The 24,005-nt window shown below is 42.0% G+C and overlaps 1 protein-coding gene across 16 annotated transcripts in view; it reads left to right on the top strand.

Moving 5' to 3' along the window:
* LOC105482397 (ELKS/RAB6-interacting/CAST family member 2) overlaps nt 1-24,005 on the top strand; it is a 981,466-nt gene that overhangs the window by 742,442 nt on the left and 215,019 nt on the right. For 11 of the 16 annotated variants that reach the window (XR_011620093.1, XR_011620095.1, XR_011620096.1 and 8 more), the window contains one exon: nt 2,304-2,472. Coding sequence is in view for 11 of the 16 variants with exons in the window: in XM_071091912.1 (XP_070948013.1) it covers nt 2,304-2,472 (169 nt within the window). In the remaining 5 variants the exon portion in view is untranslated. The remainder of the gene's footprint in view (nt 1-2,303; nt 2,473-24,005) is intronic. The other 5 variants (XR_011620097.1, XM_071091923.1, XM_071091913.1 and 2 more) reach the window with 1 other exon arrangement.

Below are 24,005 nucleotides of genomic sequence, written 5' to 3'. Positions count from 1 at the left end.
GCGTGAGCTTCAAACAGAAGCTCCTACTGCCAGGCATTAGTGGGGCCCAGAAAACTCCATGTAAATCCCTGCAGTGAAAAGGGGAATAATCTGAGATCCAAATAATGACCACCTTGTCCAAACATCTGGAGAGGGCCTGGTCTGGGTGATGGGGATTAAAGAAAGGCAAAACAGGATCATGACCAGGTTTTAGTCCTGGGCATTGCGTGAGGGAAGTTCTCAGTGTGGAGGCTTCCTTGGGGCTGCGGGGTCTTCCAAAGTAGCTAGAATGTTTCAGAAGAGACACAAATGATGAGGATAAGACTTTCCCAGAGGAAAAGAGGATTCAATGAAACACACCCAGGAGGGCTATTTCCTACTCAAAAATCATCCCAGAAAATTCCAGGTTAAAATTTGTGACAGATGTGGTCATAAAATTATACCGTAAAGATTGAAGGAGGCAACTTTAAAACTTCTCTGAATAAGTGATGACTATAGGTTAAGCAGGAAACAAAGCATTCTAATTAGTTAAAAATGAGAGGAAGAGGTGTCTGGTGATATCTTTAAAAGTCTGTAAAAAGTAAAAAATGAACTTTCCTTTTCCTTGAACTAACATTTTTGGGCACCTGCTATGTGCTGAGGGATCTTCTAGAAGCTTGAGAATTGGTGGTGTACAAGATCGATAGAGGTCCCAGTTTCATGGAGCATCAAGTCTACAAAGCAAATAATAAATAAGATGCTATCAAGTGGCAAAGAGTGCTATAAAATAATGAAGTAGTGTAATTTGACAGATGACCGACTTGGACATGAGGCAGTCTAAGTCAGTAGTCAGTCACACACCTGGAAGATAAGAGCTGTGTGAGGCAAAAGCATAGAAAGGTGAAGCCTGTGACATGAGGGGCCAAGGGTAACATTTCCGAGGACTAGCAGAGACCTGGAACGAAATGCACTGGAGCCTAATGATTGAGGAAAGAGAAGAGGAACAGAGGCCCTCAGAGAGGTTGTCAGTGCTGGTTAGTGTAATGTGTTGCAAGCATCAATAAAGGGTCTGGATTTCAAGTCTAAAGAGTGATGCAATGCATCTTTACACAATAGAATGGTGGAATCTGGGCTTATAATGTTTTGAAAGATGACTTTACTCTCTTTACCAGAGAGATCAATGAGTAAGCTTTTGTAGTGGTCCCCAGTGAGTGATGCTGATGGTTGGTTGATGTTTTTATAGTAGTGCATGAGTTTAGATAAGGGGCATACTTTCAAGTAAAACCTACTGAAGTTGTCAGTGGATTGGCTCTGGATAGAGAAAGAAGGAAAGAACTCAGGGATGACTTCTAAGTTCAGGATTTGTGCTGCTTAGTGGATGGTAGTGTAATTACTGAAACAAGGAAGGCAGATGAAGTAATTGTTTTTGGTGGGATGGCAAGGGAGCATCACTAAATGCATTGAAAATAGAACAGGGTTTCCAGTAAATATCTCTGTCTGCCTTCAAAAGAAAGTCTTGCATGAAAAAAGTAATAGGTGAAATTGCTACCCAGTTTTGGGGGTTTTCTCAGAGTATCTAGAACCTTACTTGGTGCTGTAGTTTGAATATATCCCCCAAAAGTTCATATGATGGAAACTTAATTACCAACATAACAGTATTAAAAGGCAGGGGCATTAAGAAGTACTTAGATCATGAGGATCATGAGGGTGGAGCCCTCACAAATGGACTAATTCTCTTGTCTCAGGAGTGAATTAGTTCTTGAGAGAGCAGGATGTTATAAAAGCAAGCTTTGCTTGATCTTGTGGTCTCTTTCACACTTGCTCACTTGTCCTTCTACTTTTCTTGCCATGTTAGTACAAAAGCCCTTGCTGGAAGCTACTACCATGCCCTTAAACTTCCCAATCTCCAGAATCATGAGCCAAATAAACATCTTTTCTTTATAAATTATGCAGTCTCAGGTATTACTTTATAACAACAGAAAACAGACTAAGACTCTTGGCAAATTGATGGATGGATAGATGAATGTATGTATGTTTGGATGGATGGGTGGATAAATGTGTCGGCAATGAATGCTCAGATTTGTCTCCTCCCATTTCTAATATGTGGCTACATCTATGAAGCCATTAAAAGATTCCTCTCTCAGTGGCTGCAGTGTGCAGTCTCAGGGATTCTGACCCAAACTACTCTGTCCATTCTGAAAGCCAAAAAGCTAGTTTGTTTTAAGTATTATTCATAATTTCTTCCCATTGAGACAATACTCTGTGGTTCATTTCAACTATAAATGCCAATTGTTTGGGGTTTTTTTATTTTACAAAAATGATCTCAATAATCTTTATTTTACCAGACAGGAAGCGCTACTTGCAGCCATCAGTGAAAAAGATGCAAACATTGCCTTGCTGGAATTGTCTGCCTCCAAAAAGAAAAAGACGCAGGAAGAAGTCATGGCCCTCAAGCGAGAAAAAGACCGACTAGTACATCAATTAAAGCAGCAGGTGGGGCCTCCTGCAAGACAGGTGTGTTTTGCTGGGTTTGGGGCTTTGTGGGCTTTCTCTGGATTTTAGCCACTCTTCATTTCCCACGTCCATCCTGTGGGCTCAAGCTGCTAAAACCAGGTAGGAGCGCAATGGACCCAGTTGTCGCTGCAACAGCATTTTACTGTTTTTCTGTGTTAATGTGCATGTGGCTGGGCTCGTGTGGTTTGCAACCAGTGCCGTTTTCCTTTCTTTTGTGTCAGTGTCATCTCCTCAGAAGTAGCTCTCAGCTTTCTTTCTTCCAGTGGACTTTGTTTGACTTCTGATTAAATTCTAGAAACTTATAATTAAATTCTGGGCAAACTTCTTTCCTGTTGGACCTGTTACCTCTGCCTTGCTCACTTTCTGGTCCCTGTAAAGAACTGCCCTCATCCAGGTTTTTAGGTTTCTTTCTCTCTATTCTTTCAACTTTAGTTCTTCGACTATTTCCTCCGATACATTTCAGCCAAGGAGCATCTCCCAGCTTCTAGCACTGCCAGACTATGCTTAGAGACTACCCAGCCATTATTCACACTATTTTTAAAAAATCACCTGTTTGCCCCATTATCCTGTGTTTTTGCCCCTCTAGGCCACTGTATTTGTTTTGAGGGACATGGAAGCAGGAGCATAGTTCTAAATTGTGCAGAAAGTTCCTTGCTCTCTGGAAGGTTTTCTGGAAGTGGCTTAAATGGAAATAATTACATCTGAAGCATATTGGAAAATCATCCATGAAATCTTTAGATATTTATCTTCCTCATATTACTTGGTGACTCTTGTAAGCAACGATTAAAGATATTCACTAAGATTCGAGTTCATTATGAAACTCAGTCAGCTCAATGGTTTATGGCCTTGCAGGGTGGCTACCACATTTTACCTAGGGCCATATGTGGCTCTGAAGCCCTCTAATGGCCACACAGTTACCATGTAGAGTGCCTCCATATTGACTCAGCCCCTGGGGCAGGCTCTCTGCCTGCTAGAGTGATCTGTGCCAAGCACCATGGGCAAGGTGAGTGGAAAGGAAGCGTGAAGGATTAAGTCCCCTCCGCTTACAATGTGACTAACCCTTTTCCCTCTCAGGAAGGAAAAGACATACATTGGCCCTGCACCAGAGTTATTTCTCATGGGGTTGCCTTGTTCAGAGACAGTGAGAGGGACAGAGAATGAGACAGAGAGAGAGAGAGAGACCGCTACTGTGCCTGAGCACCTTGTCCTCGTAGAGGGAGAGTCCCAGTCACTGCAAGACACTGGGATCATTCCACAGAGCAGTATGCCTTGCTAATGCTGGCCTCAGGGGTTGGAGATTGCTTGCACCTGACTTCTTTTTTTGGAACTGTGCATCTTTTACACTGGGTTTTCCACCTACTTGGCCACAGAAAGTCAAAATGAGCATCCTTCTTTGCTTTTCCCTAATTCCTTCCCTGCACCCTCCTCTCCTGCACCTAACCATTATAGGTTTCTCCCACAGGTTTATAGACCTAAGAAACAGCCCTTGAGCTTGAAAATACCATGCTTTTGTGGTGCTGGCTACAGTCTAGATATTACAGACAAGTACCACTGGTCCAGCCACGATGCATACATGATCCAAAGGTCTCGGGTCAGTCAGCTGCTAAGGAGACACTTGCCCCAATCATTGGGGGTGGGGGTGCATCCAACCTTGACCTTCACCTCTTTTGATGATTTTCAGTACTCTATGGCCATAAAGTCTGAGACCATAGATGATAGCATTATATCATGATTTGCAGTGTCATTTCATTTATTGTGTATATATCAATGGTTCCAGACTTTGGCCACCTGATAGGGTCAGCTCTTGCTGAATTAGCTTCGTGGAGCTGCAGAGCTGCCAGAAGCCTTCTACCAGGCAGAGTGGATAATTTTTCCTTTCTTTCTCTTAGACAGTTTGCTCCTCATGTTCCCCTCTACTTTTCCCAATAAGGAATTTTTAAGGCTACCTTTTTTCTTTCCCAGCATCATGAAAATTCACTTCTCGATTCCAGTAAGGATTGAGCATAGTCCTTCAATTTGCCCCTAGGAACCTGCACAAAGCCTGTATTCTTTACAACAAGCTTGGTTTTTGGTGTCATGGGGTACATTTGGGAAACCCCAGCTATGCAGAGTTCAGCTCCTGTATGTGCTAAGGCAGTGTCTAAAGGGCTGTTGTGGAGAAGGATGCAGTGAAGGAAGAGGATGGGCTCCTTGGTGATTTAGGTCTGATATCCTTCCTCACCCCACCCACCAAAGGGCAGGAAAAGTCACCTGAATTTCAGTATCCTTATTGCCAATGATAATGCCTCTAAGAACAATGATTAATGTGCTATCAAAATAATCCCCTTTTATTGAGAATTTATGCTAGGTCTTATATCCAGTGTCCTTCAGAGATGTTGTCCCATAGTCCTCACAGCAACCATGTGAGTGTGTGCAGCATTATCTCCCTTTTCTAGGGAGCATGACTGAGGCTCAGGGTGTGGAATAACCAGTGCAATGACTCACAGCTTGTAAGTGATGGGGCTCAGGCTTTAGATAGTCTACCGGATTCCGCACATGCCCCGCACACCAGGTTCAGGGAGAAATTCAGGGTGTCAAGCAGAATGGTATTCCCAGAAATTGTGAGGTCTCCTTATCTTCATAAACCTAAAGTAGATGCCAAAAACACCATTGAAGAATGTTCTCCAGCTGTTCACAAACAGTAGGTTCTGCCTGGAGTCCTTAGGCTTAGGCTATTTGATCACATCGACAACAATTACTAATACTTTTTAGCCCTCATCATGTACTAGGCATGGGTATAAGGGCTTTACATACATCAACTCATCACCTCCCAATAAGACTGAGCATTTGATACTCTTATAGAGAAGGAGCCAGAGGCCCAGAGAGGTTGGGTATCTTGCTCAGCCTCACAGTTGGATACACCATAATACTTAAGGAGACCCTTTGCCAAATGATCATAAAAGATGACATCCAAAGTTGAGCTGCTTAGGGTGAATCCTGTTTCTGGCATTTATTAGCTGGGTGATTACAGGCAAGATACTAAACCTTCTTGAACCTCAGTTTCCTCATCTGTAAATTGGGCTAACAATTCAAGGAGTTATTGTGAGGTGAAAGGTAAACTGAGTGCTTTGCATATGCCTGGCACATAATAGGTGCGACATATGTGTAAGCTGCTATTGCAACTACTATTACTATTAATACTACTGTTATTGCTACTACTACTAATTGATATTATCACCGCCAACCCTCAGAGGTAGTTTAATTTTGATTTCATCATTACTGCTTTGCACACAGCTGGGCACATGTTGAGAACACATTGTTGAGCTGTGGCAACTGTGGCAGAAAGAGCAAATAGACCTTGACACCTAAGCCTTCCTGGTCCTCCTCTCCTAAAGCCAAAGCACTTGTGGAGCAGTAAGCAGACATGTCAGAAACCCTGGACCCCAAGTCCCAGCCTACACTGAAGAGGCCCATAGCACTTACGAAATTTGCTTGCTTTGTGTATGCAACCCACATAGATATCAGTGAGGGAGGGCAGTCCTGGGAGGGTGAGTCCCAGATCTCAATTGTCTTTTTTTTTTTTTTTTTTTTTTTTTTTGAGATGGAGTCTCGCTCTGTCGCCCAGGCTGGAGTGCAGTGGCGCGATCTCTGCTCACTGCAAGCTCCGCCTCCCGGGTTCACGCCATTCTCCTGCCTCAGCCTCCCACGAGTAGCTGGGACTACAGGCGCCCACAACCGCGCCCGGCTAATTTTTTGTATTTTTAGTAGAGACGGGGTTTCACCGTGGTCTCGATCTCCTGACCTTGTGATCCGCCCGCCTCGGCCTCCCAAAGTGCTGGGATTACAGGCGTGAGCCACCGCGCCCGGCTTCAATTGTCTTGATCTGCATGGCTGACTTGGAAGAGAAGAGCTCTTTCAGGGCCAATGAGAGGGGAAGGCCACCTGCCTGCCCTGCTCAGTCTTCTGTGCAGATATTGAGGCAGACTGGCTTATGAGAGATGTCATCCTTTTCAGACTGCCTTCCTTTTTCAATACATGGTCTCACTCTGTCAGCCAGGCTAAAGTACAGTGATACAATCACAGCTCACTTCAGCCACTACCTCCTGAGCTCTAGCGATCCTCCCACCTCAGCAGGCATGCCCCACCTTTCCCAGCTCATTTTTATATTTTTTTGTAGAAATGGGGTTTCACTATATTGCCTAGGCTGGTCTCAAACTCCTGGGCTCAAGCAGTCTTCCCACCTCGGCCTCCCAAAGTGCTGGGATTATGGGCGTAAGCCACCATGCCTAGCCCAGGCAGCCTTTTGAGCTCAACTTATACAGAAAGTCTCTCCCTTTCCCAGACCAACACAAGTCACTGAGTTATTGACAGGCATGTAGTAGGTGCTCAGTAAATATTTGTTGTGTGAATGAATGCATGATTACCATTTTCCAGGCTCTATGCCAAGTGCTTTATGGTTACATAAGTTTACAAACATCATCTCATTTTTTCCTTATAATCAACCAAGTTATTGCCTACCTACTCTGTGCCAGATTCTCAGCCAGGTGCTGGGGAATCATCTATAACAGATATTTTGCCTGATCCAATGAGAAAAGCATCATCCTTATTTTTGAGGTGATTAAACCAAAGTCCAAGAGACTATATGACTTAATCACTATCAAACCACTCATATCTGGTGCAGAATTGACCCTGGTGCTGCAAGAGTGCTGAGATCTTGCTTGTGGCTAGGCTGAACACTGACTCCCTAAAGCAACATTGTGAGCCATGATCAGCCTCCATACCTCACAGATGTCATCAGAGAAATCCAGTTCCAGTGGTTCAGCTTATGACTCCCAACCTGTCCAGGGTGATGGGGATAATAGGAGTGTACAGCTTGGTGAGACCAAGTGTCATGTTTGCCACATTGGAATTCAACTTAACAAGTATTTACTGACTGCCTGCTCTGTGTTACAGTGCTAGGCATGGAATACATCAGTGACTAAAACACATAAAGACTGCTTCCTTGTGGAGCTTGCATTTTTTTTTTTTTTTGAGATAGGGTCTTACTGCATTGCCCTGGCTGGACTGCAGTGGCACGATCACAGCTCACTGCAAGCTTCAACTCCTGGGCTCAAGCGATACTCCCACCTCAGCCTCCCTAATAGCTGGGACTACAGGTGTGCACAACCATGCCTAGCTTATTTTATTCTTATTTTTAGAAGAGACTAGGTCTCGCTAGGTTGCCCAGGCTGGTCTTGAACTCTGAGACTCAAGCAATCCTCCCACCTTGGCCTCCCAAAGTGTGGGGATTGTTATGCATGAGCCATCACACCCAGAGAGGCTTACTTTTTAATAGGGGGAGAAAGGCAATAAACAATAGACATAATACATAAATTATATGGTAGAAAAGAAGAAAAATACAGACTAGTATAAGGCAAAACAGGAGTTCTAGGGTAGGATCAAGGATCTGGTGACAATTTAAAATAGGGTAGACAGGATGGGTCTCATTGGGAAGGAGACATTGGAGCAAGGACTTGAAGGTTGGAGTGGGGAGGAATGAGCCATGTAGATGTCTAGGGGAAGGATTTTCCAGCAGAGGGAATGAAGCAGAAGTGTGCTGGTGTGTTTGGGGGATAGCAAGGAGCCTAATATGGCTGGTGTAGAGAGAGCAAGGAGGCAAGGAAGTAAGTTGTCAGAGTGGGAATGGGTGGAGTAGACTGTAGGACTCCTGTGCAGGATCTGCTAAGAGTGGTGTATTCTGAGGCAGAACTTCTGTGCAATTAGGAAGCAGAATATACTAGCTCTGCAGTCTCAGAACAGGGAGGGCTCCCCTAGTCACCACTATGGACTGGCCTGTTTAAGGCTCCCCTAGTGTGCTCACTTTCCACATCCCCTAGCTCCAGCCTCCATGGAGTCTCAAGGTGCTTGACTTGCCTTTTTAGGAAACACTGCTACTTCCGTTGGAGCCACAAAAGAGAACTCATGCCAGAATCGGCCTGTCATACCTGATGAGATTTTTAAGTAGTGTGGGAGGGAGTGGGGCTGATGACAAAATACCCTCCCTGACTTTCTGGCAGTTTCAACAACACACCATCAGAGTCCAAATCTTGACTTTTCTTGCTGTCAAGAGGCATGCAGGTAGACAAGAGAGGCCGTTCCCCTGCTATTGGCCTACACTGGGGGTTGCCTGTGCCTAGGAGAAGAAGTACATTTGGCCTCCAGGCCAGGCCAGCTGTTTTCAAACTTCAGTGGGCAGAAACATAATCTTTTCTAAAGATAAATCTCAGGTTACACTCATCACCCTCCAGTCCTTACTGCTGAAAACCCTTCCCAGGCTCCTCTAGGTGTTAGGATAAATACAAACTTAAACCAATGTGCTCTGTATCTCGCATGTACCCTTTCCTTTGCCTGGAATGTTTTTCCCTCTTTTCTTTACCTAGTTAATGCCTATTCATCCATTCAATTTCAGTCCAACATCACTTCTCCAGGGAAGCCTTCTGGGACTTGCTCAATTGGGTCAAATCTGCCAAGTTGACACTTTTCAGCACATATATTATCCATTTGACAGCACTTGTAACAGATACAATTTTGCATTTGTTTTGTGATGATTTTAATAATAGCTATCTGCCTTGCTAGTTTTTGAACTCCATAAGGACTGAGAATATAGTAACATGACTTTTTGCTCATCATTGATCTCTAAGACATAATTGTGTTATTATCTGTTGCTAACACAATTGCTAGCATTCAGCAATTATTTGTTGAATATATGAATGAATGAATAAATCATGGCAAGAAAAGAAAAATCATTGATCAATCATGATCCTTGTTTCTGTAGATAAGACTTAGCCTCATAATTCTCACCCCAATATTCTAGGCAGCCACCACCAGTCTATAGGGCTTGATAGAGAAGATGAGGCCTATGTGTCAACTGATGACCTCAAAATGTCACCATGCCCTTTCTTGCCACATTGTAAAACACTTTTACAGAGTGACTTTCCCCATGGTTGAACTATTTGGGATGGCGGTAATTTTGGACTTTTATTCCAGATTTGTTTACCTTCTTCTAGTTCAAATCTTCTCAAATTTCTTGGACTCTTTTTGAATAAAATGTCACTGAGTTCTCAGAAGTAGCAGAGGTTGCTTGCTGTTATGAAGGGAATCCCTCCATTTCATCCCTGAAAACTCCCAAGTATCTCATAAATCAATTTGCCTAGAAATAGTTTAACTATTTTTAAACATCTGTCAAGAAAGCTAAAGGTGATATGAAATGAGTTCAGAAATTCCAACTGTGCTTAACAATAAAAGAATCTTTGTGATGCTCTTCAGGTGTTGACATTTGGGTTAGTTCTAGGCTGAGCATGGTATAAAGGTAAGAGAGTAATACAAATTAACTTTCTGCTACGTGTTGCATTAGAAAAAGGTAAAGGGTTGATTCTAGTTTGGTAGAGTAGATATCTGATACTATCCAACTTTTGTATTCCTTCCACTCCTGTTTCTTCACAGGCACATACCTCTGATACTTTTATGTTGCTTCTTTTTAAAAATAATCTTGCTTGCAGATTTGTGCAGTTTTGGGAGAGGGCCTCAATTGGGAATTAGTTAAATTTTGATTTGGTTCTTTTTCTATGGAGGCCAGTTCAAAAAACATAAGAAAATTACCACCTTTCCTTTTTTGGTGTCTTGGAGCCAGGGCCCCAACTCTTTTTCTTCACCCTTGAAAAAAGGACTGACATCAAAATAATTAATTCTGAAATCACTGGATTTGCCTGCTGCTAAGGGGTTTTTGAAGAAAGCTTAAAACTAAATCTTACCCCCTAAGCCATATTCCCAAATGTTCGCCTATGTGCTGAAGTAGTGATACGCACATCCTCGATGAAAATGCCTTTTTAAAATGAGGGCCAGACATTATTGTTTAGTTAAAATTAGAACCAGCTTATTTCTCAGAACTGGTTAGACTACTTTTGAGATCAGAGATAAATTGTACTTGGTTTTCTTTTCCTTTCTCTACCAGTTCTGGGCATTGCTTTTGGCCACCAGGAAACACATAGGTCAGCGGGAGCAGGAAGGCATTAAGACCAGGAGACTAGTCCACTGGTTCTCTGTGATCTGCCTCCCATGGGGTTTGCAGAAAAGAAAAGTCCCATGTCTAGGTAAACATTCTGGAGGCCATAACAAGTTGCTTGTAATGTAATCTATTTAGGTACAGCCTCTCTGCCCTGTGTTGTCTGAAAATCATAGGACTGTCTATAAGGATTAGTCTACAAGGATTAGTCGCAGATGTGGTGAAAAATAGGAGAAGGCAGAGGCTGCCCTGGAATGTGTTCAGGAGAGCCACCTATAAGGATGGAATCCTAGTCAAAATTGGATCTCAGTAGAGGTAGACCCATCCTGTCCAGGAAAGTAAGAAGCACCTGAGTGGAGTGGTTAGCCAGACATTTCTTCTCCCCTCTGCTAGAAGCCACGGTTGTGCTTCCCATTTACACTTTGAGTGCTTCATGTGCAGATGACTTTTAATTACCCTTTATGGTTCAGGAGGTTAGCACAGTTAAACAGCAGTAGAGGAACTCCATGCAGTAGGGTTCCCATAGCCTCCTGTTGTGTTTGGATTACCTCCAGAAAAGCTTGATTTGATCCCAGCATTGTAATGCATCACAGACTTGGTCCAGATCAAATTGCTAAAATGCAAATGTATTGGTTTTTACAGCAGACCCACTTTGGATTAAGCTGTTTGTGTCCCACTGGTAGAATCCAGTCACATCTCTATTTATCTTTGACTTCAATGCAAAGTGTCTTTACAGTCTATTCTAGAGAACCCCTTTTAATAAAAAAAGAAATACTCAGATCTGGCAGGTCATTCTTACGGAGGTAAAGCCTGAACTGCTCAGTGTTACTGTAAACAATTTCCTCTTAATGTCCAAGCAATTGGGTAAGACACTCATTTGCCCTCTTAGCCTGGAAACATTCCTTATCCTAGGCAGCTGCTGCCTCAACCCCAGTACTCAGGGAATCCACTCAGTTTGCCATTGCAACAAAAAATAGCACTCAGTGAATATGGAGGCAAAGTATTTTCTGTGATTTCATGCATTTTTCAAATCCCTGTCAGAAGGGCTCTTCCCAGAGCATCAAGCTGACCTGATGGCCAACTATGTGAATCTCTCACCCGAGTGTCTTCCTTGGGTGAAAGCTCTGTTTTAAATGTATTTTAGTTCCTCTTTCTAAACATGCATGGAGCACTTATGGGCACTCTTTGGCTATAGGAAGTGTTAATTTTGTCCTTAAGCCTTGGAGTTTTATCATCTCTACTTCCAGTATGATAGATACTAGCTCATGAAAGATAAAATAGGACAAACTGCTATTTTTTGTTGCAGAGATGTTACTGAAGTTCAAAAACCTTTGCCTGCTGGAGGAATCAGAGAATGCTTTCTACATAAGTAGAAATTCCCATGAATTCTATGATTGGCAATCTGTAGCCCATCTTTTGTGACAAATGCCTATTTAACCATGATACTTTCTCTTAAGTTTTTAAGGATCCCAGTACAAGTATTGCTAGTTTTAGGAGGGGTGGGGAAACTCACCCTTTGCTTTTTAAGTATTAGTTTAGAAAAACTTGAAAAGATCAACTTTACCATTGTGTTCCCTGGCTTTTAGAAATGCATAAAGGGAGAGATGGGTCTGATTTTTAAATTTCAGAGTGATTTGCCAACTTTGCTTCAGTAACTTGAAGCACCCCACAGCACTGAGCAGTTGGCAGAGCATATCAGAATAACAGGCTTAGCTGAAGGTGACCAAAACAGAGAATAGCATGCAAATGCCAAGAAGATCTCTCACTGTGCTGTCTCTCTCTCTTTTTATTCAAATTTCACATCTGTGCTCTATTTTTAAACATTTATTCTTTAAGTGATAACGCATGTTTTACCAAGCCTCTTATTGGATTAGACATGTTTGAAATCCCCTCAACTTTAACCTGTTCATTACCGCCTCTGAGAACATTCAGATCCACCACCAAAGTAGAGTGTGTACAGGAGAAAATTCCCAAGATGTCGGCCACCAGGGAGCCAATGTGCTTTGGGAGGAGGAATCCAGTTGTTAGACTGTGGATTTTGGGAGTTATTAGACTGACATTGCTTCAGTGAGACTTAGGAGTGGGTATAATGTGTGCAGAGACCTTGGTTTACATCACTGTTTTTCTATTCACATTTTAGAATGTGAGGAACCAACAGTTTTTGAGCTCTTGTATAGTTGGCATTGGGCTAGGATTTTAAATATATTATCTCATTTAATCCTCATGACAACCCTAAAAACCAGATGTTAATAATCCTGTTTTACAGATGAGGTAACTTGGGTTCAGGAACTATGCAGAGATGCCACAGCTGGTGAGAGGTGGAACCAGAGCCCAACTGGGTCTCACATTGAAGTTTTTCCATGCGCTTCCCAGGAGCTGTCCCTGAATTGGTGCGATACCTCGGTTAGGTCTTAGCCCCTGTAATCTTGAGGCTAAAAAGCGGAATAAAGAAGGCTTTATTCTGTGACCCTGAGCACCCACTGCCCACCCCTCCTGACCCTTCTCGCCTGGCCCCCGCTGGCTCCTGCCATGACCTGAGGCCACCATGTGCAGGCAGGGAAGGGCGACTTATCTCTTCCTGCATCACCAGACATCACCGGTTGCCACTAGGGGATAAGGCTGCAGGCTTAATCAAGTGTGCTGTCGTTTTGGTTTTCTTGCAAGAAATGTTGGGGTAGCCTTTGTGTTTCATTCTCAAGGTATCTGTTGGAAAGCCTTTTTCTCTTTAGTTTTACATTTTCTTTTTCATCATTTAACATATAAAACCAGGTTTTTCCTAGTCCCTTTCTCTTTCTCCCTCCCTTCCTTCCTCTCATCATATAATTAAAAGTCCTTTCAGGCTGTCTTCACCTTATCATTTCAAATACATTGAAAAAAGATCCCACTTCCTGCCCTTGTGTCCTCCTGATGCTGAATTTCAAAATGAAAGAAAAGCCCCTTTTCACTCGCTTTTTGCTTCACACCGCCCCTTGAAAAGCTGTGTTAAAGTGATATCGATTTTGTCATTGATCACCATTGTGGTGCACACCAGGTCTGTCCTTTCCTGGCTTCAGAACTTCTTCTTTTTCAGTTTTTTCAAATAATGGTGTCAGGATTTTTTCCTGAAAATTAAGGAAAAGGATTTTTCACCCTCTCCTCTCATGATTACAGGAAGACATTTATCAGACTTGGAATTTAAAATTTCCATTACTTTGCCTTTAATCTTTCTCAACTTTATATTCTTTTGGGGAAGATGTCACTTTCTTCTTTTGATTCTCTGCAACACACTAAAGGCAAAGTTAAAAGTTCCAGAATCTCCCCTGTTTATTGTTTTTTTTTTTCAATGTTACCCCTTAATAATGCACTAGATTAAAAAGTAATAAGGATTTGATTTTGTAGCATCCTTTCTATGTAAATGAGCTTTTTCATAGTTGAAGGTATAGAGATACATCTTTTATCATAAAAATAATATCTGCTCATAATAGAACCTTAAAAAAATGTAAATAAAAAACTAAAGTTACCCATAGTCCCACTACTCAGAAATAACTGTCACTAAGATTTATAGTTTCCTACATTCCATTGTCTACATACATATTTGAACAAAGACATGACATACTACATAATAAAGTTTGTTTAGCCTTTTAAACATTTAATATTTTGTACGTTTTTCCCATGTCCTTAAAAGCCTTCGAAAACGTATATCTTGGTTTATGATTTCCATCATTTTGCAGTCATTAATTTTACCATTCTGCTTTGGGGATTTCGATTTGTTTCTAGCTTTTCACTTTTATAATCACACTGTGGTGAGCATCTTAGTACATAAGGCTTTTTATTTTTATGTTAATTTCTTTAAGATTAATGCTCAAGAGTTGAATTATTGGATGTGTGGGTAGTTTTCAGATTTTAGAGCATCAAGAAATAGCTGTCTCCTACAGTGGACTTGACATTTGTAAATTTTTAAATAAATGTCAACTGTTCGTGTTAAATTTTTCAGGCTACATTCTGAAAACATGCCACTCATAGATTTGGGGCAGAATCCTACCACAGGAAGTGCAAGTGATCAGTAAACAGAGACAACAAGAGGCAGAGAGAGATTTTTACAACTTAGGTGGGCATGGAAAGAAGTAGGCAGTTTATCCAGCAAATACTTGTTGAGCATGTACTGTGTTCCAGATACTGTTCTGGACACTGGAGATACAACAGTGAACAAAGCAGACAATTCCCTGCCCCAGATGTTCCAGTGAAGAAACAAGAAACAAAATAAAGACATCAAATATAGGGCATGTTGCACGATAATAAATACTATGGGAAAAACCAAAGATGATGCTGTATGACGGATTTGGGGAGCTGATTTTGAATAGGATGTTCCACAGATACCTTGCCCGGGAAAGCACTAGAGCTTTCCAACCAAATTAGGGGTGAGCCATGTGGAAGCCCTGTGCATGGAGGGGAGACCTCAGTGAGGACACACCTCAGCCAGAAGAGTTGGAGTCTGTTCCTCTGGGCCAGCTCCCCAAGTGCAGTTGCTAAGTTGACAAGGTGGGGGAGCCAGAACCCCACAACACTAGTGTTTAGATGACATTATTTTTTAAAAATATGCATGCAGCCACCCAACCCCATTCTCTTATCTCTGCCCTGATATGACCACTGGGACATGCCCCCATTGGGCACAACCAAAAAATCTTCATTCAAATGATCTTCGACACAGCCTGGGAATGGAATTTGGCAAAAAGATTATAACTTTAGATCAGACAGAGAGGTGGTCATCCCAGAAAACAGTGAAAAGCCCCAAGAATGGCAACTCAGAAGGTCTAAATCCAAGGCTGTTCTTACGCCCCAGAAACTACAATTAACTGATTATCTTGCAGCTGACTTATTTCCTCTTTCTCATGGCCCAGCACTCCTAGAATTGCAAACTCAGCTCGGAAGTCAACCGGAAACCCTACTGCTCCAGGCCACCTTGGGTGTGATGAAGCCACTTGGGGTGCTAGGGTAGGAAGGAGGTGTGTGGATCACAAAGCCAGGCAGAGTTTCTGTTGTCAATCTTCTTGGTTTGGGGGCCTAATGCTCACTGAGATGTCTGATGCAAAGGCTACCTTAAAGTGTAATGTTAAAAGTTTAAACAAAACAAGGCAACTCACCTCCTCAGGGGAGCCCTGGCAGGCAGTAGAAGGTTCAGGGTCTGAGAATGGACCCAAGAGTTCTAGCCCAGCTCTGGTCCCAATGCATTGAGAAACCTTGGGCGGCTCATTATTTTTTCTTTCTCACAGGCTCAGTTCCCCCATCTGTAAAGTGAAAGAGATAAGCTAACAGACCTCTAAGCCCTTGTAGTTTTGATTGTCTGAGATTATTCCAGTGCATTCACACATAGTACGTCAAGTACTTGAACTATGACAAGGCCTTTGAGGATGCACAGGCAAATGACAGGATTCACTTTTGCAGAGCCTACAGTTGAGTAGAGAAGATGCATTGTTCAGTAGAACATTAACACAGCTAACACTTCTTCAAGAAGTGGTATGCTAGGCACAATGTTGTGCCTTTGTTTTATTATAGTCCCCAGAAAAACTTGAAGAGGCAGTACCATCATTATGCCCACTTTGCAGATGGGGAAACCAGGTCACAGAGCTGATAAGTGGTTGGGCTAGGATGCACACTTAGCTAATCTGCATGTAAAGGCAGCACTCTCTGCCCATTTGTTTTCCCATCAAGATACAATTGCCATTTTCCCCATCAGGCAATATTGGCAGATTCTAGATTTCAGAGACAACAGCGAAGAAGGAAGGATCCAAAGATTGCTCATTTGACTGGTGTAATCCTGACTTACCTCCACTCACTAGTTCTATGATGCTGAGCAGGTCAACTTACCTTCCTATAAAATAGGTACATTGTTTCCTACCTAACTTACAGACAAGCATTATCTTAAAGCATCTTCTCCAGAGTAAGGTCTTTAAAACCCCTAAGGACTAAAGAAATGTACAAGATGTTGATCTTAGTTGTGAGGTGGAAAGATGGGGCTATCTTATTCTTCCCCACAGGGTAGCACTGTCCTTCAAGGAATGGTGGTCCTATACCATCTCTGGTGACAATGTCTCAACATAAACTAGGATCTACATGACTTGTTCACTGACCAAGGAATAAAGAACTTGAGTGGCAGTGTTCAAACATAAGGTCACCTCTTCTGCTTTTTTGGGAGCCAGACACTCATTTATCTGTGAAGAAAAACAAATAGAACAGAATGAACAAACACTGTCTTGAAAGAACCCTGTTAGCTGGGTGTGGTGGCTCACACCTGTAATCCCAACATTTTGGGAGGCCAAGGTGGAAAGATTGCTTGAGTCTAGGAGTTTGAGGCCAGCCTGGCCAACATAGTGAGGCCTCATCTCCACAAAAAGTCAAAAATTAGCTGGACGCGGTGGCATGTGCCTGTAGTCCCAGTTACTCAGGAGACTGAGGCAGGAGAATTGCTTGAGCCTGGGAGGTCGAGGCTGTAGTGAGCCATGGCTGCGTCACTGCACTCAGCTTGAGCAACAGAGTGAGACCCTGTCTCAAAAAGAAAGAGAAAGAGGGAGGGAGGGAGGGAGGGGGGGAGAGAGAGAGAGAGAGAGGAGGAGGAGGAGGAGGAGGAGGAGGAAGAAGAGGAAGAAGAAAGAAGAAGAAGAAGAAGAAGAAGAAGAAGAAGAAGAAGAAGAAGAAGAAGAGGAAGAGGAAGAGGAAGAAGAAGAAGAAGAAGAAGAAGAAGAAGAAGAAGAAGAAGAAGAAGAAGAAGAAGAAGAAGAAGAAGAAGAAGAAGAAGAAGAAGAAGAAGAAAGAGAGAGAGAGAGGAGGAGGAGGAGAAAGGAAAGGAAAGGAAGAAGGAAGAGAAGGAAGGGAGGGAGGGGAGTGGAGGGGAGGAGGAGGTGAGATGGGGAGACGAGGGAGGGAGGGAGGGAGGGAAAGAAGGGAGAGGAGAGAGGGAGGGAGAGAGGGAAAGAAAGGAATGAAAGAACCTGGTTCAGGATGGGTTCTGGAATTTTTCCCTCCAGGAAAGGGGTATTTATACCCATCCAACAATGATGTTTGCATGTATAGGCTCCTGAGGGGTCTGCTGGGGCCAGGGTCTTCTGAGGCTTCTTGAGATGAGGTTTGGCTTCCAGGAAGAGCCTGTGTGTTCCTGAGCTTTCTACTGATGCAATCCTTGGTAAGGCAGGGAAACAAAAAGCTGATATATTGGTGGGGGAAGAGCAAACTCTGGGGGTTTATTTTTTATGAACCAAAGACACTTAAGTTTTGCTGATTTATCTTAATAGCAGATAGTATGAGCAAATGTCCCAGTTGCCTCTTTGTGCTTTTGGCAAGTATGGATGAGAAATGGAATGGAGCAGACCCAACCAGAGCTGCTAGCCCAAAGTTTAGGAGTCTTAATGTTCCTCACTCCCAATATGTAATTTAGAATTGTTTCCAATATTTTCCAAGTTGCAGGTGGACACCCAGCTTTGGCAAGAGGCAGAGTGTGTTCTATCACTAGGTTTTCTGCTTCTAGAACAATGTTCTTAGGCTCGAGGGGAGCTGCACATCTCCCCTTGGTGGTTCTTTAGACTTAGTTATCACATTCTGGTTCTGTGGGTACTGGTCCTGTGTAAAGAAACCTTTTTTCACATAAAGAGCCCTCTTGCTTGTCATGCAGGGATTCTCAGAGGGCACAGCATGACTGCTCTCTGTATCCTCCTATGTCAGGGCTGGAATGAGACCACACTAAACCCAGTGCCTTAGAAGTTGGAATATAAATTATGTCCAAGCCATGTTCAGTGTTGTAACATTTGCTAATCCTTATTAGATATGGATAAATTCTCAGGGCTTAATTCGGCATGTTGACTCAGTTCTTCAGATTGTCTTTGGGGACTGGAAAGGAAATGTACGACTTCACTACAATTTTTCTTTTGTTTCTTCAGAATGGGACATAATTTTTTATTGTTAGCTGGTGGAAATTTCGGTGAATCATTGCCAACTGTGGCTCACCCCCACAGGAAGAAAGAATCAGGCTTTAGTTGAGAACATGTTCTTTGAAACAAACCAGAATATTTGATTTTTGAAATATCTTTCCACTTTAAAAACATGCTGTTCAACAAATATTAATGTCCTGACCAAGAGCAAGAGAACTGAGGAAGTAGAAGAAACCTAAGATTTCTCTCTGAGGAAAATGTTAGAGTGATGTGTGATGCTTGAGTCTAATAACTCTGCTGAGCATGGAGAGAGTCTGTGAAGGGCAGGCAGAGCATCCTTCTGACCTTGGTCCTTACTTCCTCCACAGTGGAAGGAGCTAAGTGCTGGCTGGAAGTCAGGCATTCCACATTCCTTTACCAGGTCACCCACATTTACATGACCTCTGGCACATCCTGTCATCTTACTTACATTTCTGGTATTCGGTCCAGAAAATATACTTGATAATAGGTTCCCTCTTTCTGCCGCCAAACAGTTTTATGTTGTAAGCCATTGTTGGATATTTTAAATGGCTTGGGTTGAAAGCTGTTGTCCTGTTCTTTTTTCTTTTATCAGCAGCATCTCACCTAGTTTGGTGGTCAGTCATGCATGCCCGGTAATCACCCTTAAGGGACTCAGATCTTCTCAAGTTGGATGATTCTGTGACTGGGCTTTGGGATTATTGAATTGGTTGATATGATAGCTGCAAAATTATCTCAGTGGGATTCTTGTACTGTTCATAATTAGAGGTTCGTTTTAATAGATCTGTTTTGCAGGCTTTTCTGAGCAGGACTCCTCTGGGGCAAATCCATCATAAATTCTCTATGGTGATAGGGCAGACGATTTTTCACTTCTTGGGTGCTTTATCCGAACAGTGGTCACATAAAAAAGCCTGATTCTGTCTTCTTAGCCACACTTAATTTTCAGCTTCTGCTGAGAGCAGGACCCAAAATTATCCCCACGTCTCCTTGTGAAATTTTGTTGAAAAGCATTAGTCCCGGTGCACTGAGCACAAAGCCAAATTACTTCTGGAATGTTCCATGGAACTCTGGGACCCCAGATAGGGATCAGGGAACCAGCACAACATCTTTCCCCCCTTCTGCATGTTCTGTGGAATGATTTGTAGATTTTTATCCTCACCTCGAGCCATCTGAAGTCAAGGCTTGGGTCTAACTTCTATGGTTGTTTGGTTGTTTGTTATTATATTTATTCTTAAACTCAGAGAATGCAAAGGATAGTTCTGGGAAAGGAGAGGCCTCATTCTCCAGTCAAACGAATGTTCTCCTGACAGTTTGCCAGGATGTTTCTCAGATCTCTTACAGTGTTGAAATGCAAATCTGAAAAAGAACTTCTCGAACAAACCAAACAGAAACCACACACTTATCCAGGGACAGAGTTGGTATATGTGCCTGCTGGTTTTCATGTCCAACAACACCAAGGTCTTTATGGGCATGAAAGCTTCCCTGGACCCCAGAGAGGCATCCCTGAGGGAGAAAGGAGAAAACTTGAAGGAGAAGGTTAAAGAAGCCTTTTCTGATTATTCCTTGGCAGGGACATGCTGAGAAGAGATAGTGAACAGCATTGGACCTTTTCTAGCATGCAGTGATTCCCAGCTTGGAACTCCCAAGAGGCTTAATGTTGTGCCCCATAGACTGATAGATAATGAAAGACAGTGACAAATTAGAGTTGGAAATTAGAGGAAGTAATTATAAAAATGATACAGATGATTGTTTTAACTTCTGGTTCTCTGGGTTATTTCTGGCTATCACAAGGCACAGTCTTTGAAAACAATGTCCATGAGTCTCAGTGTTTAAAATAGTTAGACTACCTGCAGCAGCAGTTCCTAAAACCTGACTCTGTTTTAACATCGCCCGGCAAGCTGTTTTTTCTCCTTCACTGAATACCCACTCTAGGGCCACTTTCAGATCTACACACTCAAAATCTCAGGGGAGAGTCACCAAGAAGCTGACAGATCTGGTTGACAGATCAGCATTTTAGAGGCATTGATCTAATGAAATGAGTCAGCAGCCCCAAAGTTGGGAATCCCTGGACCCCCAAACACTTGGTCTCCATACATAGATAGCCTTACAAATTCACCTACTGGAAATGTAAAATAAATGGCAAGATTTTGGATCACTCTGGGCTGTAACTGTCACCAGGAAAGGTGTAACTGGAGACTAGTATAGGACTGTGTCACAGGAGTCAGGGTGGAAGTGGAGATAAGCCTGTTTGCTCAGGGCACACCATGATGAATAAGACAGACAGTTGATCCACAGAGTTTATTGAGCACAGAGAGGGTCTGGACCTTGTTCCAGAATTTCCAGGGCTATGAAAAGGAATCAGAAGCCACAGACTTAGCTCAGGTATCTAGAGCAGCTTCCTTGATGTCAAGCGGCTTGCCGATGCCTTTTGCATAGAACTGGAGACGTTAAATAACTTGCAGGTAGTTTCACAGCTGTTAAGTGGCTTAACTTTGACCATTTGGCTCAGGCCTTCTGATCCCACTTCTGGTTTTCTTTACTCTCCAGGATACTTCTAGTTATGGAAATTTTCTTAATAAGGTACATTTTGAGCCCAACTGTGATGGAGGCTGAAGTACCTGGTTTTGTAGGGAGAAGTTATTTCCAGCCAGGGAAGCACCAAAGTTGAGATGAGTCTGTGTGCTTGGAATTATAGACAGACAACCTTTGGGAGAGTTTCTGTGGAGGAAGCTGAGAGGAGGTGGATTGTTAAAGACGGAAAGTGAGAGATTGGCCTTGCCCAGTAACTGAACTGTTTCTATCTGATGCACATGACATAGGGAGCCACTGTGTATTCTTAAGTAAGAGTGTGATATGAAAACTGTCAACACAAAGTCAGCTTGGAACCAGCATTTTCAATTAATGATAAAATGGCTGCTGAGATGAGATTGCTGGGTCATTCTGCTCATGAGAGCTTGTCCTGGGTTTGATGAAGGTTGGGTACCTTCTAGGGCATGTTCTTATTTTCTGCATACTTAGCTGTAGTTAGTAGGTTATGATTTGGGTCTTTCATTAATGCATCCCCCAACCAAGTAAAATAATAGCTTCCTTCCATTGTACAATTTATGAGACATGGAAATTTGAAGTATATTCTCTTGAGCACAGATTTCAAATAAAATGTCCTATAAAGCTCTAGAGTCTGGGAGATCCTTGGGCCATTAACCTTAAAATTCCAGAACTAAAGACCTATTTTGCTACCAGTTTCCAAGTCATGTCTATTCCTAAATAATCATTATGGTGCTTTATTCTTTTAATGGATTATTTCCCAAAATGGCAGAGAGGAAAAAAACACCCCACAGCATACCTTTTTTTGTTTTGTTTTGTAGGGTAGGACTTGGCCAGCAATGTCCCTAGGCATATGCTGTTTCTGAGCCATAATTATGCTTTTTAGTCTACTCCTTTATGTCTGGGTCCTTAATATCCAAACTTCTATATAATTACCAAGTTCAGTGTGTGGGAATGATAAAAATTTTTTTTGCATGACTTTAGCCTATACATTATTGCATCGCTATATTATTAAAAGATATTTTCTGAACTTGGAGCTATACTACTAACTCTCTCAACTTGAAAAGACCCAGCAAAGAGATACTCCCAATCTTTGACCCATGATGTGACATTCAGATAGACAGTGACTTGATCCAGCTGAGGTCCCCTGGATTCTTGGGGGAGGATTTGAATTTGGCACTAGTGTCTTGCTTCAGAGCCTGACAGAGTCTTGGGAACCTTTCCTTTCCCATCCAGCTGTTTGTGCATAGACACAGCCATGCCTCTCATTGCAGTTTGCTAAACTTGAGAGAGATTGGTGATTCTGGTTGTTAGGAGGAATTGGAATTTTAAAAGATTAAGGTGGAAGGAGGAAAGCTGTGGCCAGTAAGTTAGGGTGCTCCATTTAATGGACTGTTGTAGTTCACAAAAATAGAAGGCAGCAGGAGTCTCAGTTCTCCAAAGTCAAAGTTCTCAGTCTCAGGAATCTTTTCCCCAGAACTAAAATGATTTCAGCAGTATCTCCCCCTAATATGAGATGTAATATGTATCTCTGCATTTTTGTGTAGGAAGCAGAGAAATCTTTTTTATTTTTTTATTATTTCCTGTACCTGATTGAATATTTAAATAATATAGAAAGAAATAAAGGAGAAAATTAATTCCCTAAAATCTAAATACCCAGCAATAATTATAAATAGCTGGTGCTCATCTTTCTGTACTTTTCTCATATATATATGTATCCATACACACATATATATACTAACCCGTATATATGTGTAAATGTAGACTTTTATATACTATTTTATATGAACAAGTTGTTTTACAGTCTGCTTTTATTTCCATTTAATTATATGTTGTGATGCACTTTCCTTCTGGTGAATACAAATGTATATCACTCTTTTGACCGGCTTCTGAATATTTCGTTATAGGAATAAAAGCTATTTAATGATTTGATAAACCAAATCCTAATATATGGACATATTTTTACTTCTCATTAGCTGCTTCTATGATTACCATCCCAGTGATACCCTTTTGTATTCATCCCTGTGTTCTTCTCCAACTTTTTTTCAGGAAGAGACTATTGGACCACAGGGTATACATATATTAAATTTTGATACATAGTGCCAAATTGCTCTTGAGAAAGTTTATACCAACTTAAAATTCTGCCAACAGTGGATGAAAGCACCCAAAGAAGAGAGAAATTAATTTTCCACTTTTTTAAGCTTTTCTGAATTTTACCAACCTCTAGAACTTTACCACTAAATGCCTAAAAGACAAATGTCATGTTGATTAAATTCTATAGGCTCGATATTGGTCCTCACCTAGATTGCAAAATAAGTCTTTAAATTGATGGCTTATGAAATGAGAATAAAATCAGAAATCATTAAGATTTATTTGTTCCTGAAAATGAGGTAGTGCTAACATCACTTTGTTTTTTGATAAAGTTGATAGAAAGACAAATCAAGGGAATGGCATAGTCACAGGGTACCAGGGTACCAAGATTTTAGCTAGGAATACATTAAGATAAACTCATATGTATATGAATAGCTTTTTTACCACATGGAGAAATAAGGACTGGATGGATGGATTTAGAGTTGATTGAACAGCTCTATTATAGGCAGGTTGGTTAGGGAATCCTGTCACCTCTATAGGGAGGTTGCCAGAGGAGCTAGGCTGTGACCTGCCAGGATGTACAAGGAACTAATTATATACAGCCTTTGAAAACATGTTTTTTGGTGAAAATGGGATGCATCAAAGCTGTGTAGCTTACCAAAAACAATGGCAGACATAATCAGAATTGAGAAACATCTCAGCAAGATGGAACTATAGTCTGACATTTAGTCGGTATAAGTCTAAACAAAATATTTAGTAAGGGCCAGAAGCGGTGGCTCATGCCTGTAATCCCAATCACAGCACTTTGGGAGGCCCAGGCAGGCCGATCACCTGAGGTCAGTAGTTCAAGATCAGCTTGGCCAACATGGTGAGATCCCCATCTCTACTAAAAATATAAAAATTAAGCAGGCATGGTGGCAGGCACTGGTAATCCTAGCTACTTGGGAGGCTGAGGCAGGAAA

This window comes from Macaca nemestrina, chromosome 2, assembly GCF_043159975.1.
Source record: "Macaca nemestrina isolate mMacNem1 chromosome 2, mMacNem.hap1, whole genome shotgun sequence".
Lineage (NCBI taxonomy): Eukaryota > Metazoa > Chordata > Mammalia > Primates > Cercopithecidae > Macaca > Macaca nemestrina.
The sequence above is the reverse complement of the archived record's forward strand: the minus strand, read 5'-3'. Positions and strand labels throughout refer to the sequence as shown.